The sequence below is a fragment of the Phycodurus eques genome, chromosome 13, assembly GCF_024500275.1.
Source record: "Phycodurus eques isolate BA_2022a chromosome 13, UOR_Pequ_1.1, whole genome shotgun sequence".
In the NCBI taxonomy this organism is placed as follows: Eukaryota; Metazoa; Chordata; class Actinopteri; order Syngnathiformes; family Syngnathidae; genus Phycodurus; species Phycodurus eques.
The window spans coordinates 11,836,377-11,862,023 of record NC_084537.1 but is presented as its reverse complement, the minus strand read 5'-3'; the positions used below and the strand labels follow the sequence as shown (position 1 = coordinate 11,862,023).

The 25,647-nt window shown below is 39.9% G+C and overlaps 1 protein-coding gene across 1 annotated transcript; it reads left to right on the top strand.

Moving 5' to 3' along the window:
* Nucleotides 1–390: 390 nt before the first annotated feature.
* Nucleotides 391–25,645, top strand: LOC133411727 (uncharacterized). Its single transcript, XM_061694388.1, has 14 exons — nucleotides 391–586; nucleotides 2,633–3,906; nucleotides 5,522–5,730; nucleotides 5,814–5,985; nucleotides 10,557–10,607; nucleotides 11,146–11,254; nucleotides 14,911–15,458; nucleotides 16,960–17,163; nucleotides 17,428–17,589; nucleotides 21,101–21,255; nucleotides 22,285–22,527; nucleotides 24,261–24,432; nucleotides 24,806–24,847; nucleotides 25,240–25,645. The coding sequence occupies exons 2-14, from the start codon at nucleotides 2,686–2,688 to the stop codon at nucleotides 25,339–25,341; spliced, it is 3,390 nt and encodes a 1,129-aa protein (XP_061550372.1). The 5' UTR covers nucleotides 391–586; nucleotides 2,633–2,685; the 3' UTR covers nucleotides 25,342–25,645.
* Nucleotides 25,646–25,647: the final 2 nt, after the last annotated feature.

The window sequence follows — 25,647 nt, the reverse complement described above, 5'->3', positions numbered from 1 at the left end:
GTCAACAGCGGAGGATAGGTACCGGGTTGGACCTTGAAAAGCAAAAATCTGGCAATAATTGATGCCCATCATAATTGCATTGAAAAACATTTTAATAAAATTGAAACCAAAAGAATTCTTGAATAAGTGGGGAAGAACCACTAAGTGTTTTGGGGGGTTGGTCCCCCTCATAAAAAACAAAACAACTAAATAAAAAATTGGGAATAAATAATAATTGAATGTCTAATGATGATATCGCTCGCTCTCTCTCTCGCTCTCGCTCTCTCTCTCTCTCTCTCGCTCTCTCTCTCTCTCTCTCTCTCTCTCTCTCTTTTACAGATTAACCTACTCGTACCAGTCAGCACAAGCAGTTCAGGTTTAATATTTAAGATTCACCTCCCACCTACTTGCCGCCTGTGTGCGGCGCGTGTGTGTGTGTGTTTCAGTGAATATCAAAAGCCGACAGTGAGTCACTTGGAGAGATTGAGAAAGGTCGGGGCTTGTGGACCTGGCGGGCAGAGTAGCCATTTTGCTGTCCATATCAGTTCCAGGGCAGAAACTAAACACCTCCATGACCGGAGCAATTCGTCATGGAGAAGACCTAAAGGTAAATTGACCTCCGCTAGTTTCCATTGTCACGTCAAGTGACTTATTCATGTTGGTTATGTTGTGGTTTGCTGTTAGTTTGTTTTACAGTACACTAGGACGCCTTTATGATGGACTATATAGTGTCGTAGTACTCGAGATCGATTGTGCTACGTAGTCTTGTCTTACACTTAGATACACAACTCAGTGTGGAAAGCCGTTTGAACATTTATTCGATATCCTTGGTCCCATCTTAAAGCTGAAATCCACAACTTGTGTTTGTAGAAAAACAAATTTTCAGCCAAGCCAATACTAGAAGAGATGACAAAATGCTGATGAAGCCTGTCAGCTCCTCTAACATCTTGCTCTATTCTCTAATATTTACGTGAAATAATCAAATTGCATAATTCTTCAGTAGCTTAAACTTATTTTTCATCCAGTACAGGACATTTGTTATGTACAGTTCAGTTGTATTTAACTTTAAGGACAGTACATTTTGATTTAATCTTTAAGAGCTGTTTGATTTAAAAACTTTTAGTTAGAAACTATTTTATTGAACATTACCCTTTAATTGAATCAATATTAATGTAGTTTTTTTCCCCCCTGTTTTTCTATATTTAAGCACTGTTGATTTTCAAACTACGCCTACTGTTACAGTAGCTTACAGTAATAATAAATATACATATTAGGACTAAAACCTCTGTCACGTTTTTGATTAACACTAAGGCTATGCTACTGTATTTTAATGTTGGTAATTTGGAGGTATTTGGTATTTCCTAGGGGTTACTGTAAAACCTTAAAGAACCACTGCACTTTTACCTTTCCACCTTTTGAAATTTAATTTCCACGGAGAGGAGAGTAGCGAATCATGAATATGCAGACAAATACTGTACAGTATATATTTTTTGTCATCAGAGTTTGTGGTCTATTTAGGGTTGAAACCAGGGTTGTCCAAATTACAACACGGGGGCCATATACAGTCTCGCCTGTTTTACTCCGCCTGCGACTCAGCCCGTGTCATTTTCCTCCATTTTACTACTTACTTTTTACACTGGATAGTAAGGCAAGAACCGAGAAGAAGTCTGTTTTCATCTCTTAAATCCTTGTTTTCCACCTATTTGCAACTAAAATAGTAGCACATTTTCTTTTCACAGCAGCCCTATGATAAAGATGATTCAGTTAAAACAGCAAATCACATTAATGTGTGTGCTTCACATGTCAAGGTCAGTTTAGCACAGATTGCTCTTGTTTTGGTGCTGAATGTGGAGATGTAATTCTGCTGCTGCTCAGTAAAGGGGCAAACCTAGCTGTTTTTAAATAACTATATATATCATATAAAGTGAATGTTAAAAAGTCTACACAACCATGTTCACATGGCAGGTTTTTGTAATATTAAGAAATGAGACAGAGATGAATTATTTAAAAACTTTTCCCACCATTAATGTGTCCTATAACCCGAACAATATTTTTGAGAGGGCAACTGAAAATAAACAAGTGAAATAATGTGTTTGCACACCCTCTTATAACAGGGACGTGGCAGTGCTCAGAATTAACCAATCACCAAAGTCATGTTAATTGGGACTCGGCACACACCTGTCATCATTTAGAGTGCCTCTGATTATGCCCAAATAAAGTTCAGATGTTCTGGTAGGCTTTTCCTGACATTTGTTCTTTTTTGCTTTCTATCAGAACCCTGAAGGTTTTGCGCGAACACAGGCTGTTTTTTTAAACTGTTCATAATTCCCTCCACCTTGACTAAGGCCCCAGTTCCAGCTGAAGAAAAACAAAGCATGATGCTGCTTTCACTGTAGGTTTGATGTTCTACCGGTGAGGGACAGTGTTGTGTTTACGCAAACATACAAAATATTTCACCCTTGGTTTCACCAGACAATAATAAAATCTCCCAAACACACGCGGACCCTTGGAAGGAAAAAGTTTGGACACACCTGGTTTAAACTATTACAATATTAACGTTAAAAACTGTTAGGGTTGTCATCAATTACTCTCGTTTTTGTTGTTATTATGTATACTCAAACATGGTAATTACATCTGGCTTCTCTTCTTGCAGAATGATTCTGTCACTCCTCTTTTTTCAGTGAATCACTGAAATTAGCCCACACTATGAAGAAGCCCACTGGAGTGCCTGTGTGGGTCATCCACACGCCCACACCAGAAACCAGCAAGGGTGATGATGACTCCCCAAGTAACAGATCTAGTGCTCCACCTTATGTACAGAAGGACAATAATGACACAAAAGGGAGCTTCAATAAGATGAAGTCCCTCATCCCCAATTCATGGGGCAGCATGAAGCATTACTGGAAGCGGAGAAGAGAGAGTGCGCCTGACTCTGAAACCAGTAGTGGTGAGATTCAGATCCTCCCTAACGGAACCAGAGTGAGTCCTCCTGTAAGTCCCTTTCCGCAGCGCATGAAATGGGATGAAACCGCGGAAAAACCTTTTTTAAAAGAAACCTCCCAAAGCCCAAATGAGGACTCTCTACTCACAAGCATCCATCCTGTGGAGTACTACGCTGAGAAATTGGAGGTGTACAACCAGAAGTACTCTTACTTGAAGTCATGGCCAGGCCTGCTCCGACTTCTGGCTGGCATTGAGCTTCTATTCGGAGCTATGGTGCTTGCTTGTGTCATTGGCTACATTCACAAAGACAGCGAATGGTCCAACACGTACGGGCTGTATAATGGCGTCTACAACAACGGGCTTGGCCTGACGGGATACAGCTACGGGGGGCCTATGACTCCCTTTGTCGTGTCTGTGGCAGGAGTGTGTTGGGTTTTGACGATGATCGTCCTGGTGTTGGGAATGACAATGTATTACCGCACCATCCTGCTCGATGCACCCTGGTGGCCCCTAACAGAGGCCTTGATTAATATAACATTGTTTCTACTCTACATGGCGGCAGCCATCGTATATCTTAATGACTTGAACCGCGGGGGGCTGTGCTACATGACCGTCGGTATCAGCCCCATCTTGGGCGGTTTGTGCCGAGTCGAGGGGGGCCAGATGGCGGGAACTGCTTTTATCTTCATCAACATGACAATGTATCTGGGGAGTTTCCTGGTCTGTCTGAAGATGTGGCGACATGAAGCCGGGCGAAGGGAGAGGGTGGACTTTGAGGACAAGGCAATGGTGAGGAAAACTTGTGTGACAAACATGCCGCTACATTTCCATGATAGTGGTGCTTTGAGATATGAGGTACTCGACCTACGACGAGTTTTGCAAGAAACGAGGTGTCGTTCGGCCGATTTTTTTGCTTTGACTTGCCAGCGCAAACTAAAAAACAAGGGCTATATGGTGACTCAACTCACTTCACACAAGCAGCAGTTTGGCAGATTGAATTAATGAAAAATATTTTGAAAAAGGCTTCAAAATGTTATTTTCCATTCCCAGTTTCCTCCAAAACTCAACATAAAACAAAAATAATTATACATGTATTTAAAACAACCCCATCACTTTGCCTTAAAGTCTGCTAGCTTAATGCAAACACATAATGTGGAAAAAACAAACACTCTAATGAATAGCACCGACTGTATGTGGCGCTGTATAAGGCTTTAAGCAACGTATATTTGAACACAAATGGTGCACAAACATATGTAGACAGACAATTTAACAAGACTCACAGGCATATATTCTTCATCCTCTGCAAATAAATAATATGACAGCAGCTTACTGAGTCACTTACAGTAGTTGTGAAACTCTTTGTTTTTGTCTGCATGACTGTATTACCGTATACTGCCGCCAGTGGTCAAGTCGCACACACCAGAAGGAGGTGCAATGATTTAATCATAATTCACAAACTGTTTAATTATTTACATTGTATTTAATTAGGCTACTAATATATGGTTTTATAAAGTAGAATATTATAGAGTGATATTTTCCTTCTTAAAAAAAACACATTACACAAATGTTTTTTTTGGGGGGGGTGGGGCTTGAACAGATTAATGGCATTTCCATTTATTGAAAGATAAAGGGAAAGGTGATTTACGATAAGAGTGTTTTGAGATACGAGTGTGGTCACAGAACGAATTAAACTCACAAACTCTTTTTTTTTTTTAATATTTATGTTATGCCCTTTTTTTTTTTTTTTTTTTTTTTTTTTTTTTAAATCTCCTGTGCTTCATTTCGCACACAGCAATTCCAAAAGTTAAAATGCCATTTGTGCATCACATCACTGAAATGTCTGCCAAGTTATTTTAATTAGATTTGTTTTCAAGCTACAGATTTACAATGAGTGACATTAGCAATCCCACTAATGGAAAGCACACAAGCCAAAATCAGCCACAGAACAAAAGGAGGGAAAGCAAATCTGATGTAATTTAACGTCAGTCAAGACAATCTGCAGTGAGTTTGCTGTTATTTGGTTTTGGTGAATCAGCTTCTTTTTTTTTTTTTGCTGCCAAACACTTTAACATAACTAAGTTGCCTGTGGACTTGTTTTAGTGTATTCAAAATGTGACAAATGACAAGGAGCAGTAAATTCTGCTTTCACACGTGGAGATGTTGTATGGCAATTTGAGTCATTTTGCCCACACAACAATTTAGTGGGGTTAAATGTAATGTGAAAATGTTCAAGTTGCAGTAAACCTAGTAGTTCTGTTATCACACACGTGAATTGAAACTGAGAATAGTGAGGCTTCAGACAGGATGCAATGGCTGCTGAGTTTAGAGCATCATCAGCGGATAACAACAGAGAGACTGGAGGAGTTACAGAAAGACATAGAAGTTGATGTCCTTGGAAATTTTGTGCAAAAAGTACTGAAATTTTGAACAGCTGGTCATTCAAAGGTTTCAAGAAGGTCAAATTTAAATTCACCTGTAAACGTTATAGTGGATTTTAGGTTCATCCTGAACTTTCACCCAGAAGCCAAATAACCCATTTTTTTCTGAGTAGTATATTTTCAGATACTTGCTAACAAAAGTGACACTTTTTTACCTTCAGTATCCAGGGGAGAGCCCTCGCTCCAACCTCCTGTCCCCACCTAAACCAAAGCACATCTCGTTCAAGACTGAAGCAGACAACAGAGGGAACAAAGGTCCAAACAATCAGCATGGGCTTACCTCTGACATCCAGAGGAGTCCTGTCTGTCAGAAAAAAAAACAGCCGGTTGCGTGCATCCCCAAAGTGCAGATCATTGCAGACTACGTCCTGTGAGCAAACAATTTGGAAACATCTGCATGAATGGTTAGCGTGGGTCCGTGTGACAAGTTAAGTGTCATATCCTTTCCTGCAGGAAGTACCCAGAGATCAGCTGTGTGGAAGAAAGGGAAAAATACAAAGCTGTGTTCAATGACCAGTATCAGGAGTACAAAGAGCTTTACAAAGACATCAGCACCACGCTGAATAAGTTCAGTGAGCTGGATGCTGTCATAGCACGACTCACCACAGATGGAAAAAGCAGAGAGGTATGGCTATCTAATGACCCGTGTTAAATCAATAATTCGTTGCAATGACACAAAATCAGAGGTGGCAAAAATAGGGATTGTTTTATTTTAACTGTCAATCATATATAATACATGTTTTGATGACTAATATGGACACAAAATTGTTTCCCTCTTTTCATTAATTCAGGCTTTTATGCAATATACAATGATATGAACAAAAACTGCCAAATTAGCTAATGATATCAAAAGAAAAATAAACCATAGCTGCATACTGTATGTACTTTCAGCTTAGATAAAGAATTTGTTTTTACACCAGAAGCTTGTGATTTTTAGGCTGTCACAAGACAACGCATTTACCACGAATCCTTCGATATACAACCCCAATTCCAATGAAGTTGGGACGTTGTGTTAAACATAAATAAAAACAGAATACAATGATATTTGCAAATCATGTTCAACCTATATTTAATTGAATACACTGCAAAGACAAGATATTTAATGTTCAAACTGATAAACATTATTGTATTTAGCAAATAATCATTAATTTAGAATTTTATGGCTGCAACACGTTCCAAAACAGCTGGGACAGGTGGCAAAAAAGACTGAGAAAGTTGAGGAATGCTCATTAAACACCTGTTTGGAACATCCCACAGGTGAACAGGCTAATTGGGAACAGGCGGGCGCCATGATTGGGTATAACAGGAGCTTCCCTGAATTGCTCAGTCATTCACAAGCAAAGATGGGGCGAGGTTCACCTCTTTGTGAACAAGTGCGTGTGAAAATAGTCGAACAGTTTAAGGACAATGTTCCTCAACGTACAATTGCAATGAATTTAGCAATTTCATCATCTACGGTCCATAATATCATCAAAAGGTTCAGAGAATCTGGAGAAATCATTGCATGTCAGCGGCAAGGCCGAAAACCAACATTCAATGCCTGTGACCTTTGATCCCTCAGGCGGCACTGCATCAAAAACAGACATCGATGTGTAAAGGATATCACCACATGGGCTCAGGAACACTTCAGAAAAGCAATGTCAATAAATACAGTTAGACGCTACAGCCGTAAGTGCAACTTAAAACTCTACTATGCAAAGCAAAAGCCATTTATCAATAACACCCAGAAACGCCGCCGGCTTCTCTGGGCCCGAACTCCTCTAAGATGGACTGATGCAAAGTGGAAAAGTGTTATGTGGTCCGATGAGTCCACATTTCAAATTGTTTTCGGAAATTGAGGACGTCGTGTCCACCGAGCCAAAGAGGAAAAGAACCATCCAGACTGTTATGGACGCAAAGTTGAAAAGCCAGCATCTGTGATGGTATGGGGCTGTGTTAGTGCCAATGGCATGGGTAACTTACACATCTGTGAAGGCACCATTAATGCTGAAAGGTACATACAGGTTTTGGAGAAACATATGCTGCCATCCAAGCAACGTCTTTTTCATGGACGCCTCTGCTTATTTCAGCAAGAGAATGCCAAACCACATTCTGCACGTGTTACAACAGCGTGGCTTTGTAGTAAAAGAGTACAGGTACTAGACAGGCCTGCCTGCAGTCCAGACCTGTCTCCCATTGAAAATGTGTGACGCATTATGAAGCGTAAAATACCACAACAGAGACCCCGGACTGTTGAACAGCTGAAGCTGTACATCAAGCAAGAATGGGAAAGAATTCCACTGACAAAGCTTCAATAATTATGTCCTCAGATCCCAAACGTTTATTGAATGTTGTTAAAAGAAAAGGTGATGTAAAACAGTGGTAAACATGACCCAGTCCCAGCTTTTTTTGAAACATCCCAACTTCATTGGAATTGGGGTTGTAAAAAGTCTACATACTGCTGTTCAAATGCCAGGTTTTTGTAAGGTCAAACAATGAGTTCAAGATAAATAATTTCAAAACTTTTTTCCACCTTTCTTGTGACCTATAACCTGAACAACCCTCTTTGAGAGAAGTAAACATAAACAACTCAGACAATGTGGTTGCTCAGCTGTGCACACACTCTTATAAGTAGGATGTGACTGTGTTCAGAAATAACAAATCACATTTGAAATCATGTTAAACACAAAATCTTCCAAACGTGAGAACATTTTATGGTCCGATGAAACCAAGGTTGAACCTAATGGCATTACGGTAATTCCAAAATGTATGTTTGGCGCAAACACAACATCGCTCATCTCCAAAATAACAACATACACCTTCAGTGGAGCATGGTGGTGGCAGCATTATGCTGTTGGGCTGTTTTTCTTCAGCTGTAGCTGGGGCCTGAGACAAGGTGGAGGAATTATGGACGGTTCCAAATAGCATTCTTTTTTAGCATAAAACCTTTGGACTTCTGCTACCAGGCAGAAAATATGTCAGGAAAAGACCACTACATCCTAAATGTATTTAGGGTTAATCACATGCTCTTTAAATGATGCCAGGTTGACTCTCATTTAACATGAGTTTGAATGGTTAATTCTGAACACAGCCACATCCCAGTTAGAAGAAGGTATGCTCCCTTGTGCAACCATGTTATCTAAGTTGTTTATTTTTACTTACCTTCTCAAAAAGATTGCTGCAGTTTTGTTTTGGTTTTTTTACAAATTAAATTGCGTTGTTATATGTCACATTAAGGGTGGAAAACGTTTTGGAGTGATTTATCTTGGTCTCATTTTTTGTATACAAGTACAGCTCAACAAATTAGAATAGTGTCAAAAGCTTAATTTAGTTAGGTAGTTCAATTCAAAACGTGCAACTATTACAGAGATGCACTACACATGCTCAGAGTGAACCTAACCCTTGTTTTAAATCTGTATAATTTTCATGATTATAGCTTCCGGAAAATAAAAACTTAAAATTCACCATCTCTAGAAAAGAGAATATCAACGTAGCAAACAATCAAAAAACAATGAACATAATGTTTCATGTATAAATTAGGCAGGAATATTGCACTCTGAAAAGTATTTTCCCAAATGTTTAATGAATCTACAGTATATCATGTGAGTACTGAAATATATTGACTTTTCTCGCATATTCTAATTTATTGAGATGCACCTGTATATCACAAACCCTGGTATTTGACACAGAGGTGTAATGACTTTTAATAGACTTTTTATATCAACTTTGAGTCCCCAAGGTCTCAATCAATCTAAATTCCGCCAAGGTTGGATTTTACTCTCTCTAGTAATGTCTCGTTTACGTTGTGTCAAACGCAGAGGTTAAAGTGGCACTAAACAGGCCCAAAAAATGTCATGTAAATTCGACACATCACAGAGAAGAAGAGTAATGTTAACAAGCCTGCCAAATTTGAATGAATAAAAAAAATCGGTAAGTGTATAAAATCAGTCTTCAAAACCTGAATAATAAGGGCCACCTCTCGGCTCTCGGACGCTGTGGGCGTGTCGAATGGATGCGCCAAAAGGACACAAACATACTGAGGGGGTGATAGCTTATACGATGTAAAATCACGTTAGGAGGCTCAACATCAAAATGTAATGGTTAATTAATTTTGATGTTGAAATTAATTAATGGTTAATTTAATTTTGTGGACTATAAAATAAGCACACAAGTCAACTTACCCTCATTGTTGACGGTAAGAGGAAGCCCAATGGAGTCAGACAGTCGGAACTCCACCATTCACTAGTATCAAGTTACCCACGAAGCCATGTTGCCTCTGGTGAAAGTTTACTAAACTATCCATCTTTAAATGTGTCCTGCAGAGTTGGGTGGTAGCGTTGATGTTCAGGTCGCCATCTGCGTGTCTTCAAAAAGTCAATCCATCGCTTCTTTATTTCCTAATTTTTTGGGAGCTTAAATAACATCACCGAGCTGTTCTGTAAATTGAGGCATCCAGCGAAGACGGATTTCCGGGTTGGGGCCATAGTTAGCTTGCTAACTGCACGCTGGAGGAGGAAATGGACCTTGTTATGGAAGCTAAGCACAGCTAACACTCAACTGAGCAGCACAGCCAAACGAAACGACGTCACTTTGTCCTTATATAGTGGGGGGAGGGAACTCGCACTAGAAAGCATAAGCCCCAGACCTGTGATGTCACAGGGCAGTGTTTTAGCCCCGCCCACAAAATCAGGACCATGCAAAAGGTGAAAAGGATGCTTAAGCTATATCTCAACAATTCAGCACTATATTGTTATGTCTTTGCATATGTTTTCAGCACTTATCTTCACACATATTTAACGTATTTCGAAACAAAACACGGATTTCTGCTTAGAGCCACTATAAAAAAAAGTTTATTTTGACAAAGTAAGGAATAGAAAATACAGATGTTTTCAAATGGAGGAAGTAAAAGTAAAAGGTCATCAGAAATTTAAGCACAGAACAAATCTACTTGAGAACAGTATAATATTTGTGCTTCCTTACTTCCCAACACTGTGCCAAATGAATATGTGTTAGGCACACTTGCATGTTTATAAAAGTGGCCAAATTAAAAATACCTCTCAGTATGTGCAAAGCATATTGTTATAATAATACCTGAGAATGTTTTTACTTACTTTTGATACAACTTTTGTATCTTCTCTTATGTGCCTATGTACCCAATGTTGTGTGTACTGTACTTAATGAAACTTTTCAACCATTTGTTGTTGTTTTTTTTCCCAGGACCGAGACAGGATTAAAAACATCTTGAAGCAGTATGAGCAGAAAAAGAGCGTAAGTGATCCTCTCATAGAGAAAACAGCTCATTCAAACATCCATCCATCCATTTTCTGTACCGCTTATCCTCACAAGCGTCACGGGCGTGCTGGAGACTATCCCAGCTATCTTCGGGCAGGAGGCGAGCTACACCCTGAACTGGTCGCCAGCCAATGGCAGGGAAACATAGAAACAAACAAATATTTGTCGTCACATTCACATTTAGAGTCTTCAATCAACCTACCACACATGTTTTTGGGCTGTGCGAGGAAACCGGAGTACCCGGAGAAAACCCACGCAGGCACGGGGAGAACATGGAAACTCCCCACAGGCGATTTGAACCTCGGTTCTCAGAACTGTGAGGCAGATGTGCTCACCAGTCATTCACCGTGCCGCCTCATTCAAACATCTCACAAATACTACTATAGCACAATACCGTCATGCAAAGAGTCAATGATTCTGCTGTGGAATTTCTTACTGACATTACATTACAAATGGAACTGGCAGGAGGGAATTTGATCAACAATAATTGTAGCTGCTTCTTCTTCTGTTACAGGATCCTGCTTTTTTGGAGAAAAAGCAACGTTGTGACTACTTGAAAGCCAAACTGAGCCACGTAAAAAACAGAATCCGTGTTTTTGACCAGGATACATCCAAATTTGACAAATAGCGTGACTTTTATTTTATACGAATGTTAAATTCTTATTATATGACGTTATTTTCTTATTGTGGGCCATCCTCCCTGGAGTGAAGTTTTTCCAACGGCATGTTATTGTATTATATTATTGTGAACACACAATAATATGTTAATGTGATGGCTTCCTAATTTATTTTTATTTGTGTACAGTATCTTGATTTGTTTTTCTACAATTCTGTTATGTTTTATTGGCACTGCCACTATCGGCCTTTACAATCAGTGACCAGTATCTTTTCTTGTGTGTTGTTGTTTTTTTTTTCATTACTGTAATTATTATTTCAAGGAAATGAAACGCCTGTACTTTACTGTAAACTGAAAACAACAAGCTATGTTAATTTTGAAGTGAAAACACAAAAATGAATTGCATGTAGAAATATAGTAATAGATGATTTTTAATTTTTTTTAATGGAATTTGCCTTTTCAAGTATAAACTGCCTCACTTCTGTTGATTCAGTTGACTTTAACACATCCATCCACCCATTTTATGTACTGCTTGTCCTCATTAGGGTCACCGGTGAGTTGGATCCTATCTGACTTAGGCCAAGAGGCAGAGTACACCCTTGACTGCTCGTCAGCCAATCGCAGGGTTCATGTGGAGAAACTCGCACTCGCATTCACACCTATGGACAAGTTAGAGTACAGTTACTACGTCTCTCAGCTGGCCTGGGAACGCCTCTGGATCCCCCCGGAAGAGCTGGATGAAGTGGCTGGGGAGAGGGAAGTCTGGGCGTCCCTGCTAAAGCTACTGCCCCCACGACCCGACCTCCGATAAGCGGTAGAAAATGGATGGATGGATATTACATATTTTACGTCATATCTTTTTTACCTCATCTACAAATGAGCTGACCCGTTTGTCCTTTTTGATTAGCAAAAACAAATGTGGCCCTTGAACACAAATATTTGCCCACTCCTTCTCCAGATTTCACCAAATATTATTATTATTGTTATATTAAAACAATTCCCCCCATGAAAGTGCATCCATTTCCGGAGCAAACTTTCCACGTGTTCCTCGACGTGGGTTGGGCCGTGGGCTCACTTTTGGTCGATCGGGCGTCCTCACCTCGCTGAGACGCGGGGCAGAGTGACGGCGGCTCCACGGCCGTGACAAGAAGAAAGTCCGCTGTGTTGTTTCTTCCCTGGCGTGTTTTTCTTCTGTCGAATCATGACAAAAGAGGCCGAAAGAAGGTCTCCGCGCGTGGCGTGGATTTAGCGTAAACTCAAGGGTCACGCTAAAAGTGGACGGGGCTAAAATTGAACGTTCGGGTAAGTTGCGTTGCTGTGTTTACAGGTTTAATGTGAGCGTAGCTTAAAGGTGTTTTTGTACCACTTCATTGGTTTTTGAAAGACAGGCGTTAACCGCAAACCTCAATATCAATCATACAAAACAACAGTAATCATATTGTTGAATTAATACCACTCTGATAGTGTCTATCAAAACTAAACATAAAATCTCCACAGGTCTTGTAGTGGATGAATATTGTGCAAGTGTACCTAATATTGAACCATTGTTTACAATATATAACATAGTTTAATGCTATTAAACAAAAGCAAGTGCCTTTCAATATAATATTTAATGTATACAATATTGTGGAATTTGTTTTAAATTCAGCCTCTTATTAAAAGAAGCGCCTATTTTACTCAGACAAATAATTTCCATTTAAATTTAATCTATAAAAGGTGAATAATGGAAGGAATTGGTTAATGGTGGGAGAAATTCACTAAACCCCCAACAGAGTTTTTACTCTGTTTTTAACCTGTACAGTGTCTTTGCCAACCTTTTAGAAACAATCTAGAAATAAATGGCTAAAACTACGCAAGCAAATGACAATTAGGGGAAAAAATGAAAAACAATCAATGGTTTACAGTTAAATATACAACTAACTATAATCTTAAAACACTTTATCATTTCAAACGCATTTTACAGAATTACCCTCAAAAGTAAATGGCTTATTTAGTTTAAAAAAAAAAAATTACCTGAAGTGAGCGTTTACAAGTACATGCGGCAAAGACTCCCCCAGCTTTCACTAGGAACCTTGACTAAGCTTAGCTCCTCCATGACATATAGATGTATCACTTCAACATACTTCCTTGACACTAATTACTATTTTCCTATTAGCCAGGGATTTGGTGGCATATTGGGGTGCTATAGAAAGAGCACAAAAATATCCAAATAGGTGAGTTTTTTAGTGAATAGGTTCCACAGAAAAAAAAAAAAAAAAAAGCAAATTATTCAATTGTGAATAGTTAACCACAAATAGACAGGGGACAACTTGAAATTTCAGTCACTTGAAATTTAATTCATATTCAAAAAATTGTGCATTGATCTAAGATGCATCGTTAATATCCGCAATCAAATCGCATTGTAGCGTCTCAACTTTATTCAAATCTAGTCATGAGGTGGTGAGAGATTGCCATTCCTGCTATTGATCAACAATCAAACCTCTCCAAGCTTACTGAGTTGCTTGTTGCTTTTCCATGCACAAGGCAGGTACACACAACAGTAACAAACGGTAGGAAGGAACACAAGTTGGTTCTCCTCACAGTAGACACCACACATGGCCGCCCTTGCCTCTCAGTTGTCTTCAGTCTGAATTATTAAAGCTTGTTGGTTTGAGTTCCACTGGAGAGATGAATGGTCAGTGACACCTAAGAGTAGTGAAGTGCAGAAATACAACATTAAAGGTGCCATGTTTTACCAAACCAACTTTTTCTAGTATTTGGGATGTAATATTGGCTCTATGGTGCCTCGATAAAAGTGAAATATAAATTAAAATCAGGTCATTCGAATTTCTCGGGCTTATCTAAGATCTCCGCCTACCTCTCCACTCCCGAGCCGGCGCTGCCAACATAACAAACTTGTGCTCTTACAAGTGGGTCTTCTGCACGGAGGCAACCAATCAGAGGAAAGGGGGCAATCTTAGCCAAATATGGACAAAGCGGATACAAAACTGGGTCAAACAGATGTACGTAGCTGTCAGAGGGGCCTTTTGTGGACACACGTATGACAAAACCAAGGTGTTTTTTTTTTTTAATGAAATTGACACACTTATACTAAGTCCTGAGCGAGTCACTCTACAGATGTCTAAAAGCCAAAATATGGGACCTTTACAATTTTTCAAATTGCACGTTTTGTACCCATGCTAAGCTAGATTTTACTCTTGTGGGGAGCTAGACGCTATCCCAGCTTCCTTCGGGCAAAAGGTGGACTACACTATGAACTGATCACCAGTCAATCACTTCATCCTCAACCTCACTGAGTTGAAACCAAAACCACCAAAAAGTGGCAAAAGTACTCATTCTCTGTACTGAACTAGAAATACAGGTGCTTGATTTAAAAAAGATATGGTAAAAGTAATAAAATCCTGGACTTAAAAAAAAAAAGTACAGACTTTGTATTTCCATATTCAGAAGTTTATATCAAACTGGTTAATCAGTACCCAATAAATAGTTCTGTTTCAAAAAGGTTGGTTACCCCTGCTTAAAGAGTGCAAACTTATCAGTGTCCAGTGTGAACACTTTTTAAACTGCATTACCAAATATGGAAAGATGCCTCAAATAAACTATTCATTTTTTGTATCCTTTATCCTTTTATCCAGGAAAAAACTTTTAAGTAATCGTGGTACTAAACCATGTATGAACCTCGGCACTATGACAGCTGCCCTCTGTACAGCCCGCCCTACAGCGCCACCTCCCACAGCTTGAATCCCGAAAGAAGCAGGCACTCCCCCATCAGCAATTATGTCAGCTACACTTCCAAACCCCTCGCAGAGTCCCAATACGTGGAGGAGACGCCTCAACGCTTCTACCGATGGTTTTCACCACCTGGTTTTGTCAAAACCCTCCAGGGAGCCACAGTGCTCATGTGTTTCCTCATCTTTGCCTGTGTGGCATCAACATTGGTGTGGGACATAAATGGATTTGGCTACAGTGTTGTTGGCGGCGCAGGGAGTGTTCCAGGTGCGGGCCAAGGCTACTATGGAGGCAGCTATGGATACAGTAGCTCCTACATGACCCCGCAGTCCGCCAAGGCCGCAATGATCTCCATGGCTGCCCTCAACTTCTTGGTTTCACTGGGGTTCCTGGTGGGGAGTTTTTCCCGGTCACGGGCCATAAGAGGATCTAGCTTCTACCTCACTGTGTTCATCTGTGACACCATCTTAGCTGTCCTTCAGGTGAGGCATGTCTATGCATACATCCATTTTCTATACTGCTTATCGTCTTTTGGGTTGCAGGTGAGTTGGAGCCCAAAATAAGCCGAAGCTAAGCTGTACACCTTGGAACGGTCACCAGCCAATTGCAGGGCACATAAAGACAAAACAACCATTAACATTCACATTCACACCTATGAAAAATGTAATCTTAAAATGAACCTAAGGCAAAGTTTTAACTATGTTCCCTGCAGTCACGTCAACCCAGTTTTCTTGAAATGTATTGCGCGGTGGGATTTTGTCAATTTTATTTCTCTTTATTCAAGTGTTGCTAAGTTTTCTGATGGTCTATCAAGGCATTCGTGACGAGCTGTGGAGGGACAGGGCTGTTGAGTCCCGGAGGCTCAAAGACGGACTATGGTTCAGCCCACAGTTTACCACAAATGTCCGGGTCCGTCATGTTTCCCAGCTTATTTCAAGGCTTTCTACAGATGAAATCTGGACGTTAGGGACCTTTGGAGCATGTTTCTGGCCCCGGCATAGTCAAAAGAAGCTTCTCTGCCGGGCCTGCCTCCAGTGTCAGCGTCAGCACAGGGGGCACATACTGGTGCTCAATAAATGTTTGATAATATTCATTTTGTGTCAACAGCTAATTCACTAATGAATGTCTTGTACCCAAACATGCAGGAGAGCCTGTTATTCATATGCAGTTTTGAAATTATTATTTTATTCATTAAGGGTATGCAAGTTTTCAAAATGCTTGCAAGATTTGACTCTAGCCTCATTTCATGTCCCGTCCCAAGCTGTCCAATTCCTTCTTTCTAACTTTTGTTGCTAACCAGAACAAAGAAACGACAGTATAGACTCCTTTTGTGCGAGGCTCGGGAGCATGTGGTGCACGTGAGCAAATGACTGACATCTCTTCAGTCATGCCTCCTGTCTCTACGCCCCCTGATTGGCTATTCTTGTCCCGCCATGCCCAGGTGTAAAATGATAATTAAAATTAAATTGGAGACATTAGATGGGGCGAGAGAGGGATGATTTTTCAAAAGATCATGATAATAATATTCTGCTGTCAGGTCATCCATCCAGTACAACATCCATTTTCCTCACTAGGGTGGCGGGTGTGCTGGCACCTATCTCAGCTGCCTCTGAGCAAGAGGCGGGGTATACACTGAACTGGTCGCCAGCCAATTGTAGGGCACGTATAGACAAACAACCATTCACACCCAGAGGCAATTTAGAGTCTTCAGTGAACCTACCATGTATGTTTTTGGGATGTGGGAGGAAACCGGAGTACCCAGAGAAATCCCACGCAGGCACGGAGAGAGCATGCAAACAGGCATCCACACAGGCGAGGCCGGATTTGGACACGTGTCCTTAGTTTTCTGAAAAGCGAAAATTCCAGCTTTAATTGTGAACAAATCAGCAAGGGCCAGTCAGCAAATAAATCAGTTAAGTTGCAGTTCTGGTCCTCTGAGGCCAAAGCATTGACTGACTTTTTTTTTTTTTTTTTTAATTGCAGGGCATTATTGACATCATTTTTGTGATTGGGGTCAACCCAATGTCTCAGAGCTCACAGAGCATGATGTACAATCCAGTCCTGATGATGTGCCAGAACATTCCGGACAGGCCCAGCCTTAGCGGTAGCATAGGAGCTGGTTTTCCTGGGGGGTTCCCTATGTACAACCAGTACCTGTACCACTACTGCTTCATGGACCCAGAGGAGGTCAGTAAGACAATTCCTAAAAACTTGCAATGATCATTTAGTCATGAATAAGCGGTTAAGAATGTGGCTGTGGTCAAAGTGTCGAAGGTTCACTAGCAAGGGTAACAGCAGAGAGTGCATGAGCAGATGTAAAAGTTAAACTTCTAGTGAATTACCGTCATGTGTTTTGCCCACTGCTTCAGTGTATCAGTCAAATTTTGTGGACGCATGTTCATGACAACAGGAAAGGTCTCAATTTAATTTCATTAAATGCTCTTTTCTCAGGCCGTAGCATTAGCTTTGAGTCTGATGGTGGTGTTGGCCCTGTCATTGGCTGCTTACTACTCCTGGAAGACTCGTAGCAAAATTTGGCGCCATGGCAAAGCTAACATTTACTGGGATGAGCCACTGGTCAGGCATTCAGAGGGGCAGAATGTTCAAGACTGGGTGAGTAATTGGTTGTTTTTTTGTTTTTTGTTTTTTTTTGTGATTCCATACAAAAATTATTGACCAGGCCAGGTTGAAGTTCATCTGTCGTCCAAAATCAGCTGGGATAGGCTCAAGCTTGAAAATGGATTGGTTAATATTTTTAAAAAGGCTCATTTATTTGGATAGCATCTGGGTGTGTTTGTAGGTTTCTAGTCAAAGAAAGAAAATGTTAAGCCCATCGTGCGCAGATGCATAATGCATAAACTGACCACTGACAACCAAGTCTTGCATAGTCATACAAGTTGCTGTGGACTTAGAGATAGCGTTGTCTTTATCTACGGCACACACAGGTTTCACTCTGTCTGATCATTAACTAGTGATAGCTGCAATAACAGCACATATTGTAGTATCTGTCATGACAATAAAGAAATGTTATAAGATTATTTTATTCTTTAAAGTTGGTTGAGCAGATGTGTCCGTCCTGACCTACACATGATCATTACTGGCTTGGACTGAATATAAAATTAACTGCTTTAATTAGAATCTAAATGAGAACTCAGGACATATATATATTTTTTTTTGTAATACTTACTATCGAGCATTGACACAAATTTTTTAGCCCAGCAGATCTTTGTTGCCAACCAAAACAGCAGTACCTACCAAAGCACCGGGTGTCTCAGATGATGTCTCAGCGGCTGCCACTTCTTCTCACCTCACTTTAACAAAGTTGCTTGGCATCAAGATAGCACAAGATGACACATATGGATATTCCATTAATTCCTTCCAGCCTCACAAAAAAACTAAAATGTTTGTGTTTTTTAAATAATAATTTAAAATATTTTAAATATTTTAAATAGTAATTTAAAAAAACACTCTAAATATTGCACTGAACATATATTGACGTAATTAAATAGAATGTAAAGAAATTAAATTAATAATGACGTTTTTATCACTTTTTTTGCTTCAATTCAATAGACAGTGTGCTGATCCTTTTAGTGTGGGTGCCTTGGCCACCTGGGGTCAGTATAATACAAACATACAAATATACTGTACATGGAGACATCTCAGCTCCTAAGTAAGCTGCAGTAATATTAGTCATTCTTCGCAGAGGACCAAGAACATATGCTTGTGAGTATTGTCATATTATCAGTCTATATGTGTTGCTCTACCATTGGTGTTCAAATATCCGTTGCTTAAAGCGTTGAAGAAACATGACACCGATGCAATTCTTTAGCCCGTCTATGGCGTTTTGCATTGTTTGTTAGAATTAAGTTAAGCAGACTTTCCTAAGGCAAAGCTATGTGGTTGTTTTAAATATACACATGTAATTCTCTTACCCTGCCTCTTGCCTGAAGATAGCTGGGATAGGCTCCAGCCCGCCCACGACCCTAGTGAGGATAATAAGCGATACAGAAAATGGATGGATGGATGGATGGATGGATGTTTGTTTTATGTTTAGTTTGCCAGTAAACTACTTTGGAGTGGCCTAAGCAACTTGAAGCCTCTTTTTTTTTTTTTTTAATTTAATTATCCATCCATCCATCCATCCATTTTCTGAGCCGCTTCTCCTCACGGGGGTCGCGGGCGTGCTGGAGCCTATCCCAGCAATCATCGGCCAGGAGGCGGGGTACACACTGAACTGGTTGCCAGCCAATCGCTGAATTTTAAATTCCCCCCCCCCACCGCTCAAATCTCAGGTTTTTGCTCTCAAGTCAAAGCAAATAATTGGATGAACAACTGATCATATCTTGAAAAACTTCTTAGGTCACTCATATCTCCTATATGACTAAAGTAAAAATGTAACATTCACTTTGATTGCTTTATCATCTAGCATGCAGCTGCAGAGCCCTGTCACTGCTCCACTGTTTGTACATCCTAAGAGGGGCCTCTTGTGGCCTTCAGCAGTGTAGCAGGAATGTATCCTCTCCGGTATGACTCATTATGAGGAGAGACGGAACACAATTAGTTTATCCAAAATGCCTTGGCCTACATTCTCCCAGTGATTGTGAGGCGGCTTCATTTGAAAGCGGTCCCCATTCTGGGCAATTTGTGTACCGCAGTGAGGATGCTTTGCCTTGCAGGGAGGCATATTTAATGTATGGGCATGCATGTATAATGTATAAAAGGGTCGGGTTGCCACTGTGCTGCTGTATGAATCCCCACATAGTGGTGATGTAAATGATTCAGCCTGGGCGGCTACACAAAGCATCCTAGAAGTTATGCCTCCTTGTAGTATAAGAATGCAAGAACTGTATAATATATGATCAAATGTGAAATACTGTACAAGTCACAACATACAACACTATATCAGAAATAGTTTTGAAAATGTAATTATTATATTATATAATTATGATTTACATTACCAACTAACTGAAAATTATCCTATCAGGTTAATATGCAAGCAATTAATTGGATTGGAAAGATCCATCCATTCGTCCATTTTCTGTACCGCTTATCCGCACGAAGGTCACAGGCGTGCTGCAGCCTATCCCAGCTGTCTTCGGGCGAGAGGCAGGGTACACCCTGAACTGGTCGGCAGCCAATCGCAGGGCACATAGAAACAAACAACCATTCGCATTCACACCTACGGGCAATTTAGAGTCTTCAATTAACCTACCATGCATGTTTTTGGGATGTGGGAGGAAACACCCACGCAAGTACGGGGAGAACATGTAAACTCCACACAGGCGAGGCCAGATTTGAACCCGGGTCCTCAGAACCGTGAGGCAGATTTGCTAACTAGTCGGCCATCGTGGCGCCGCCCATTATGGTCATATCAGTTAAAAAAGTGCATACCTACATATGGGCATCAGCGCACCTATAAAACAGACACAATAAACCAATTACACCTCCCCACCTAAGATTTTGACCAATTAAAAGCTTTGATACAGTATGACTGAAAAATATGACATCCCTGCATGAATACCTAGTTCCATTTATCCATTCTCAACACCACTTATCCTAGTTAGGGTCACGGGGCACTGGAGCCTATCCTAGCGGACTTCAGGCGAAAGGCGCACTACACCCTAAACTGGTCGCCAGTCATTCACAGGGCACATATAGACACGGAGAACCATTCGCACTCACATTCACACCGTCACCGAGTGGTAACTGAACCCACGCTGCCCGCACCAAAGTCAGGCCAGTGTACCACTATCCCATCAGTGACATCATGAATAGTTTTTGTTTGTTTGTTTGTTTGTTTGTTTTTTAAACAAAATGTGTATCATTATATAAATAATGTTAAGTCCTACTTTTTTAACGGACAAATAGGCATGGTTTTTTTTTAAACAGATTAATTGCATTCCCATTTATTACAGTAGGGAAAAGCTGATTTGTTATGATTTTTTTATTGTATTATTATTTTTTATTTTTTTTTATTTTTTATATAACTTGGGTACATTTCAGATTCTGTTCTTTCATTACTTTTATTGATGGAGTTCAATGAGTGCCTATACTTTACACAAGTATCTGGACTTCTACTTCATACTTTTGCCACCTCTGGCTTATGTCTCTTTGCTGTGTTTAGGTAAACCATGTTGGAGAGGGGCGCAGCACCCAGCGGGCACCAACTTTTGTTATATCAGAGAAAGGGGCTTCTGACCTACGTGAGGGAAACAGTGTGGCATCCTACTGCCATGATACAGGCCTCAGTCACAGCCAGGAAAATTTGAACAGCAACAGGTGAGAATTGATTGTATTAATTTTTTTTTATCTAAATTTTTTTAAAAGTGAAGCTCTGGTAATACCTGGTGCATCCAGAAAGTATTCGCAAGGCTTCACTTTTCTCTACATTTTCTCATGTCTGTGCACTGTATGGCCAAGTGTCCCAATATTTTTTTTTTTAATATTTTTTTTATCATGTTTGCATGTTTTCATACAGTTGAACATACAGTAAGTGTATAAATATTTCTAAAATCACAGTGTGTGGCTCCAGAGTTGAAAATACAAGAGTTGGTGTTAGCTATAATAAGCATCGACCATATTCACTGTTGGTTCGTGGCAGTTGCAACATGTGCGGTCGCAACATGTTAAGTATGTATTAATTGCCTTGGTAATCCATTTTATTTTTTATCACAAAAGGAAGTTTTAAGTAGGGAGTATAATTCTTGCAATAAAGTTATCAGAATTTTTTTTTCATTCTGTTTATTGGCTCAGTGGTGCTGTGAGATACGAGTGACTCGTTTTTAAAATATCAGCTGTCATTCGGCCAACTTTTTGCTTTGACTTGAGAGTGCAGACTTGAGGTAAGAGCACTGTATGGTAAATGGTAAATGGACTGCACTTATAGCGTGGCAATGACAACCGCATAGCCCAGTCTGCTAGCTTAATGCTAATGCTAAATATAATTTATGTTGCGGTGCTTCAGCCCTTTAAGGAACGGATTGAACACAAACGGTGCGATAACACATGTTGACAGACGCTATAACAGTACTCTTATTCTCTGCATAAAACGACTAATATTAGTGGTGCACTAATGATCTGACAGAGAAGTTAGACATCCCTATGAACAGTATAGCCGTCTGTCTATCTAATACTGCATCCAAGTGGCCAAGGCTGGCACACTAAAAAGGATCAGCATAATGGACTTCAATTGATGCAGTGTGGCAAAATAATTATTTTTAAATTCTGTTTTAGTCAAGGAACGAATTAAACTTGTATCTCAAGGCACCAGTGTATTCACAAAATTTGCTTTATTGTGTATTTTTCCAGCTTCTGTAAGGAGAGTAGCAAGCATCAAGAGGCTGACCTTCTGTTCCGGAACAGCAGGCCTGCATTGTGCAGCAGCTCCTCAGGTGAAGCCGATAGCAGCAGGAAACCTGGCTCAAGGGAACAGAGGAACCACGGAGATCGTGCTGCTCGGGAGACGGTGGAGCTCCGAAATGAAACCCCTTACAACACTGGAGGAGACACTGCCGATGAGCTGGACCAACACCAAGACCAATACCTCTTCAGGTGACTTCATCCTCCTTTGCTACTTACTGGACCATAATAACACAGTCAATGTAGTAATTTTGCTACTACATTGGAATGGAGAGAAGAGCATGACTACTGTTGTCATGGTGACCTCAGATTGCCTACTTTAGTGGTCTGTAACAGTGATTCCCAATCCAATTTTCCTCAATTGATCTTAAAAGCATTTATTTACTACAAACCATGTATCTTTGTTCATCTATCTATGCCAGTGACGTGTCGTGAGAGCCACAACAATTGAATGCTCTTCTATTAGATGGCAGTAGGTACAATTACCTATGCACAATCCACTTGTTGCCGTTCATCCAACAAAATAGCTTTGTGTTCAACTCAACAGGCCCGAATTTCACATCGACTAAGTAATTTTTGTAAACAAATTGAGACGAGATCATCATTATTTCAGTACACAGTAAAGCCCTTCGAGGTTCGCCATTTGTGAATTCACTGGTAATCAAGTTGTTTTGTGGGAACCTATCCTCCATTATTCACTAAAACAACTGAACTGTTTGCTTGTGCTCAGCCCAAAGTAATATAATTATTACTTTGTCCCCATTTTGTCGTATTTTGGTGGCAAAGGAGTACTTCACCACCATCTTGAGGCATCTTGGTGCCAAGCCCAAGTGCTAATGTTCCTGCCTAGTTGTGTGTCTTAAGCACCCTTTACGGCACACCAAATAAAAACAAAGACAATAATGATATAATTTTAGACAGTAATCCACTGCAAATTCCAGGTTCACTATTCACAAATGTTTTTTTTTTGTTTTTTTTATTTTTATTTTTTTAATTATTCCTGTTGGTTGGTTGATGAAAAACTCACCTATTAGCTGAAATGCCCAAGATGTCACAAGATGGAGGCAAAGCCTTGTGCAATAGGAAAGTAGTACAATGGTGTTGTTGAATGATGTTGAACTGATACATCTCGACTGAGAGACAATCTTGTTATGTCGGGGAGGAGCTGTGTTTAGCCTGGTTTGTTAACAGAAGAAGCTACGGGAGACTCTTCAACATGTTCATGTACATATGCACTTTGTGTACTTTTTTCAAAACCAATTTAACTGTAAGCTACTGTATTAATTTTAAAGTTAATGTTATAAGGGCGGCACGGTGAACGACTGGTTAGCAAATCTGCCTCACATTTCTGAGGACCAGGGTTCAAATTCGGCCCCACCTGTGTGGAGTTTGCATGTTCTCCCCGGGTACCCCGGTTTCCTACCACATCTCAAATCATGCGTGGTAGGTTGATTGAAGACTCTAAATTGCCCGTAGGTGTGAATGCGTGTGCGAATGGTTGTTTGTTTATAGGTGCCCTGCAATTGGCTGGCAACCAGTTCAGGGTCTACCCCGCCTCTCGGCCGAAGATAGCTGGGATAGGCTCCAAGCACGCCCGCGACTCTAGTGAGGATAAGCGGTACAGAAAATGGATGGATGGATATTATAAGATGAGTTTGAAATGATATTACACAGTTTTGGGATCATGTTTTGTGGTAAATTCACATAAATATAGGCAATTATAAACATTTTACAGGGGGCCTCAATTACTTGCTGGAAGCAACAAAAATTAGAATGGCAATCATGTAAAAAATATGTGTTTAATGATTATTTCATTTATGTAACGAAAAGCCAATCTAATAGTGAGTCTGGTTTGTCTCTTGCACATGCAGATTCTTTAAATATGAAATATAGAAAGCGTTTATTATGTTTTCTCCCCTGTGCAGACGGTACCCAGAGATCATTTCAGACCAACAGCGCCAGCAGTACAGGCGAGATTTCGACTCCGCCCTGGTTCGCTATAAGAGCCTGTGTGAAGAAATGGATGACATCTGTGACCAGATTCACAAGCTGAGTCGAGAACTCCACTCACTGGACAAGGATTCCATGAAGTACCAGGTAGCCTCTCATTGGAGAATGTTTGCTTATGGAATGTAGTCATTCCATTCCATTCCTAGGACTTGTAATTATTCTTTCTATTTAACATAAGACACATCTTTGTTCATCTATCTAGGCCAGCGACATATACTGACAGGCAGGAGACACAATTAGCAACTGTATCCAACTGTTGCCATTCATGAAACAGAACACTGGCTTTGTGTTCAACTAAACATCCTGAGATTTCACACCAAGTCAATTTATGGCACAAATCATCATTATTTCAATGTGTATATATGCTTTTTGTGACAATTTATTGTTGTGATGTGAAAATAACAATTAAAATATGCTGATCAGTTAAGCATATTTATTACATTATTGTTTCTATTCTCAGGGTGTGGTTGATGAATATAACAGACTGAAAGATCTTAAAAGGGTGAGTGTAAACAGATGTGCACATAATAGGTAGTTATAGTATAGGCAACATTTTAAGACATAACACATGATCAAGAATGTAATCATTCTATTGTCCAATGCTACAGCCAATAGGAATTAGCTAGTGGTTAGTATATAGTAATCTTAAAAATCTCATTTTAATATACTGTATGTTATTCTTTGATAATATTAAGTTTGCTTTTGTTTTTCTTGCAGTTCTTCCAGTGTAATGTACAGTACTTTCTCGGCGATAACGTTTTTATTGGCTGCCACTGATATTCATTAAATTATTACCTAATAAAAACACCACCATTTTTCCGCAGCTGGTCGACAAACATTTGTTAAAAATAATGTTTAACATAGGAATAATGTTTGAAAATGTTTCTCTTTCAGGGACCAGATTATCAGGCAAAAAAGAGGGAGAGCAAAGAACTTCGGCAAAAACTGTTTCACATCAAACGCCTGGTAAAAAACTTTGACCAAGGTCTTTGTTAGCACATGTCCATCAGTCTAAAGTTGAAGAAACAAGGATGCAATCAGACAGGACTGCACATGTTAACATTGATGCTTTAAAACTGGATAAAACATGTTGCTCACTTTGTTTACATTAACCATGTGGCACTGAGGTTACTGGCACAGCTTGTGAACTTTGCTCTGAAAAAAATCTGAAATAAAACATATTCCTTTGTGAAAGAACATCACTGCATATAAAAAGTCTGCACACCCCTATTCAAATTCCAGGTTTTTGTAATGTACAAAATGAGGCCAAGATAAATCCTTTCAAAACTTGTATCATTAATG

Bases quoted from the DNA above. Each gene is read 5' to 3' on its own strand.
- LOC133411727 (XM_061694388.1), top strand. From the start codon at position 2,686: ATGAAGAAGCCCACTGGAGTGCCTGTGTGGGTCATCCACACGCCCACA. The intron at 21,256-22,284 runs GTGAGAATTGAT...GTATTTTTCCAG, and splicing joins GAAAATTTGAACAGCAACAG to CTTCTGTAAGGAGAGTAGCA. The intron at 24,433-24,805 runs GTAGCCTCTCAT...TTCTATTCTCAG, and splicing joins AGGATTCCATGAAGTACCAG to GGTGTGGTTGATGAATATAA.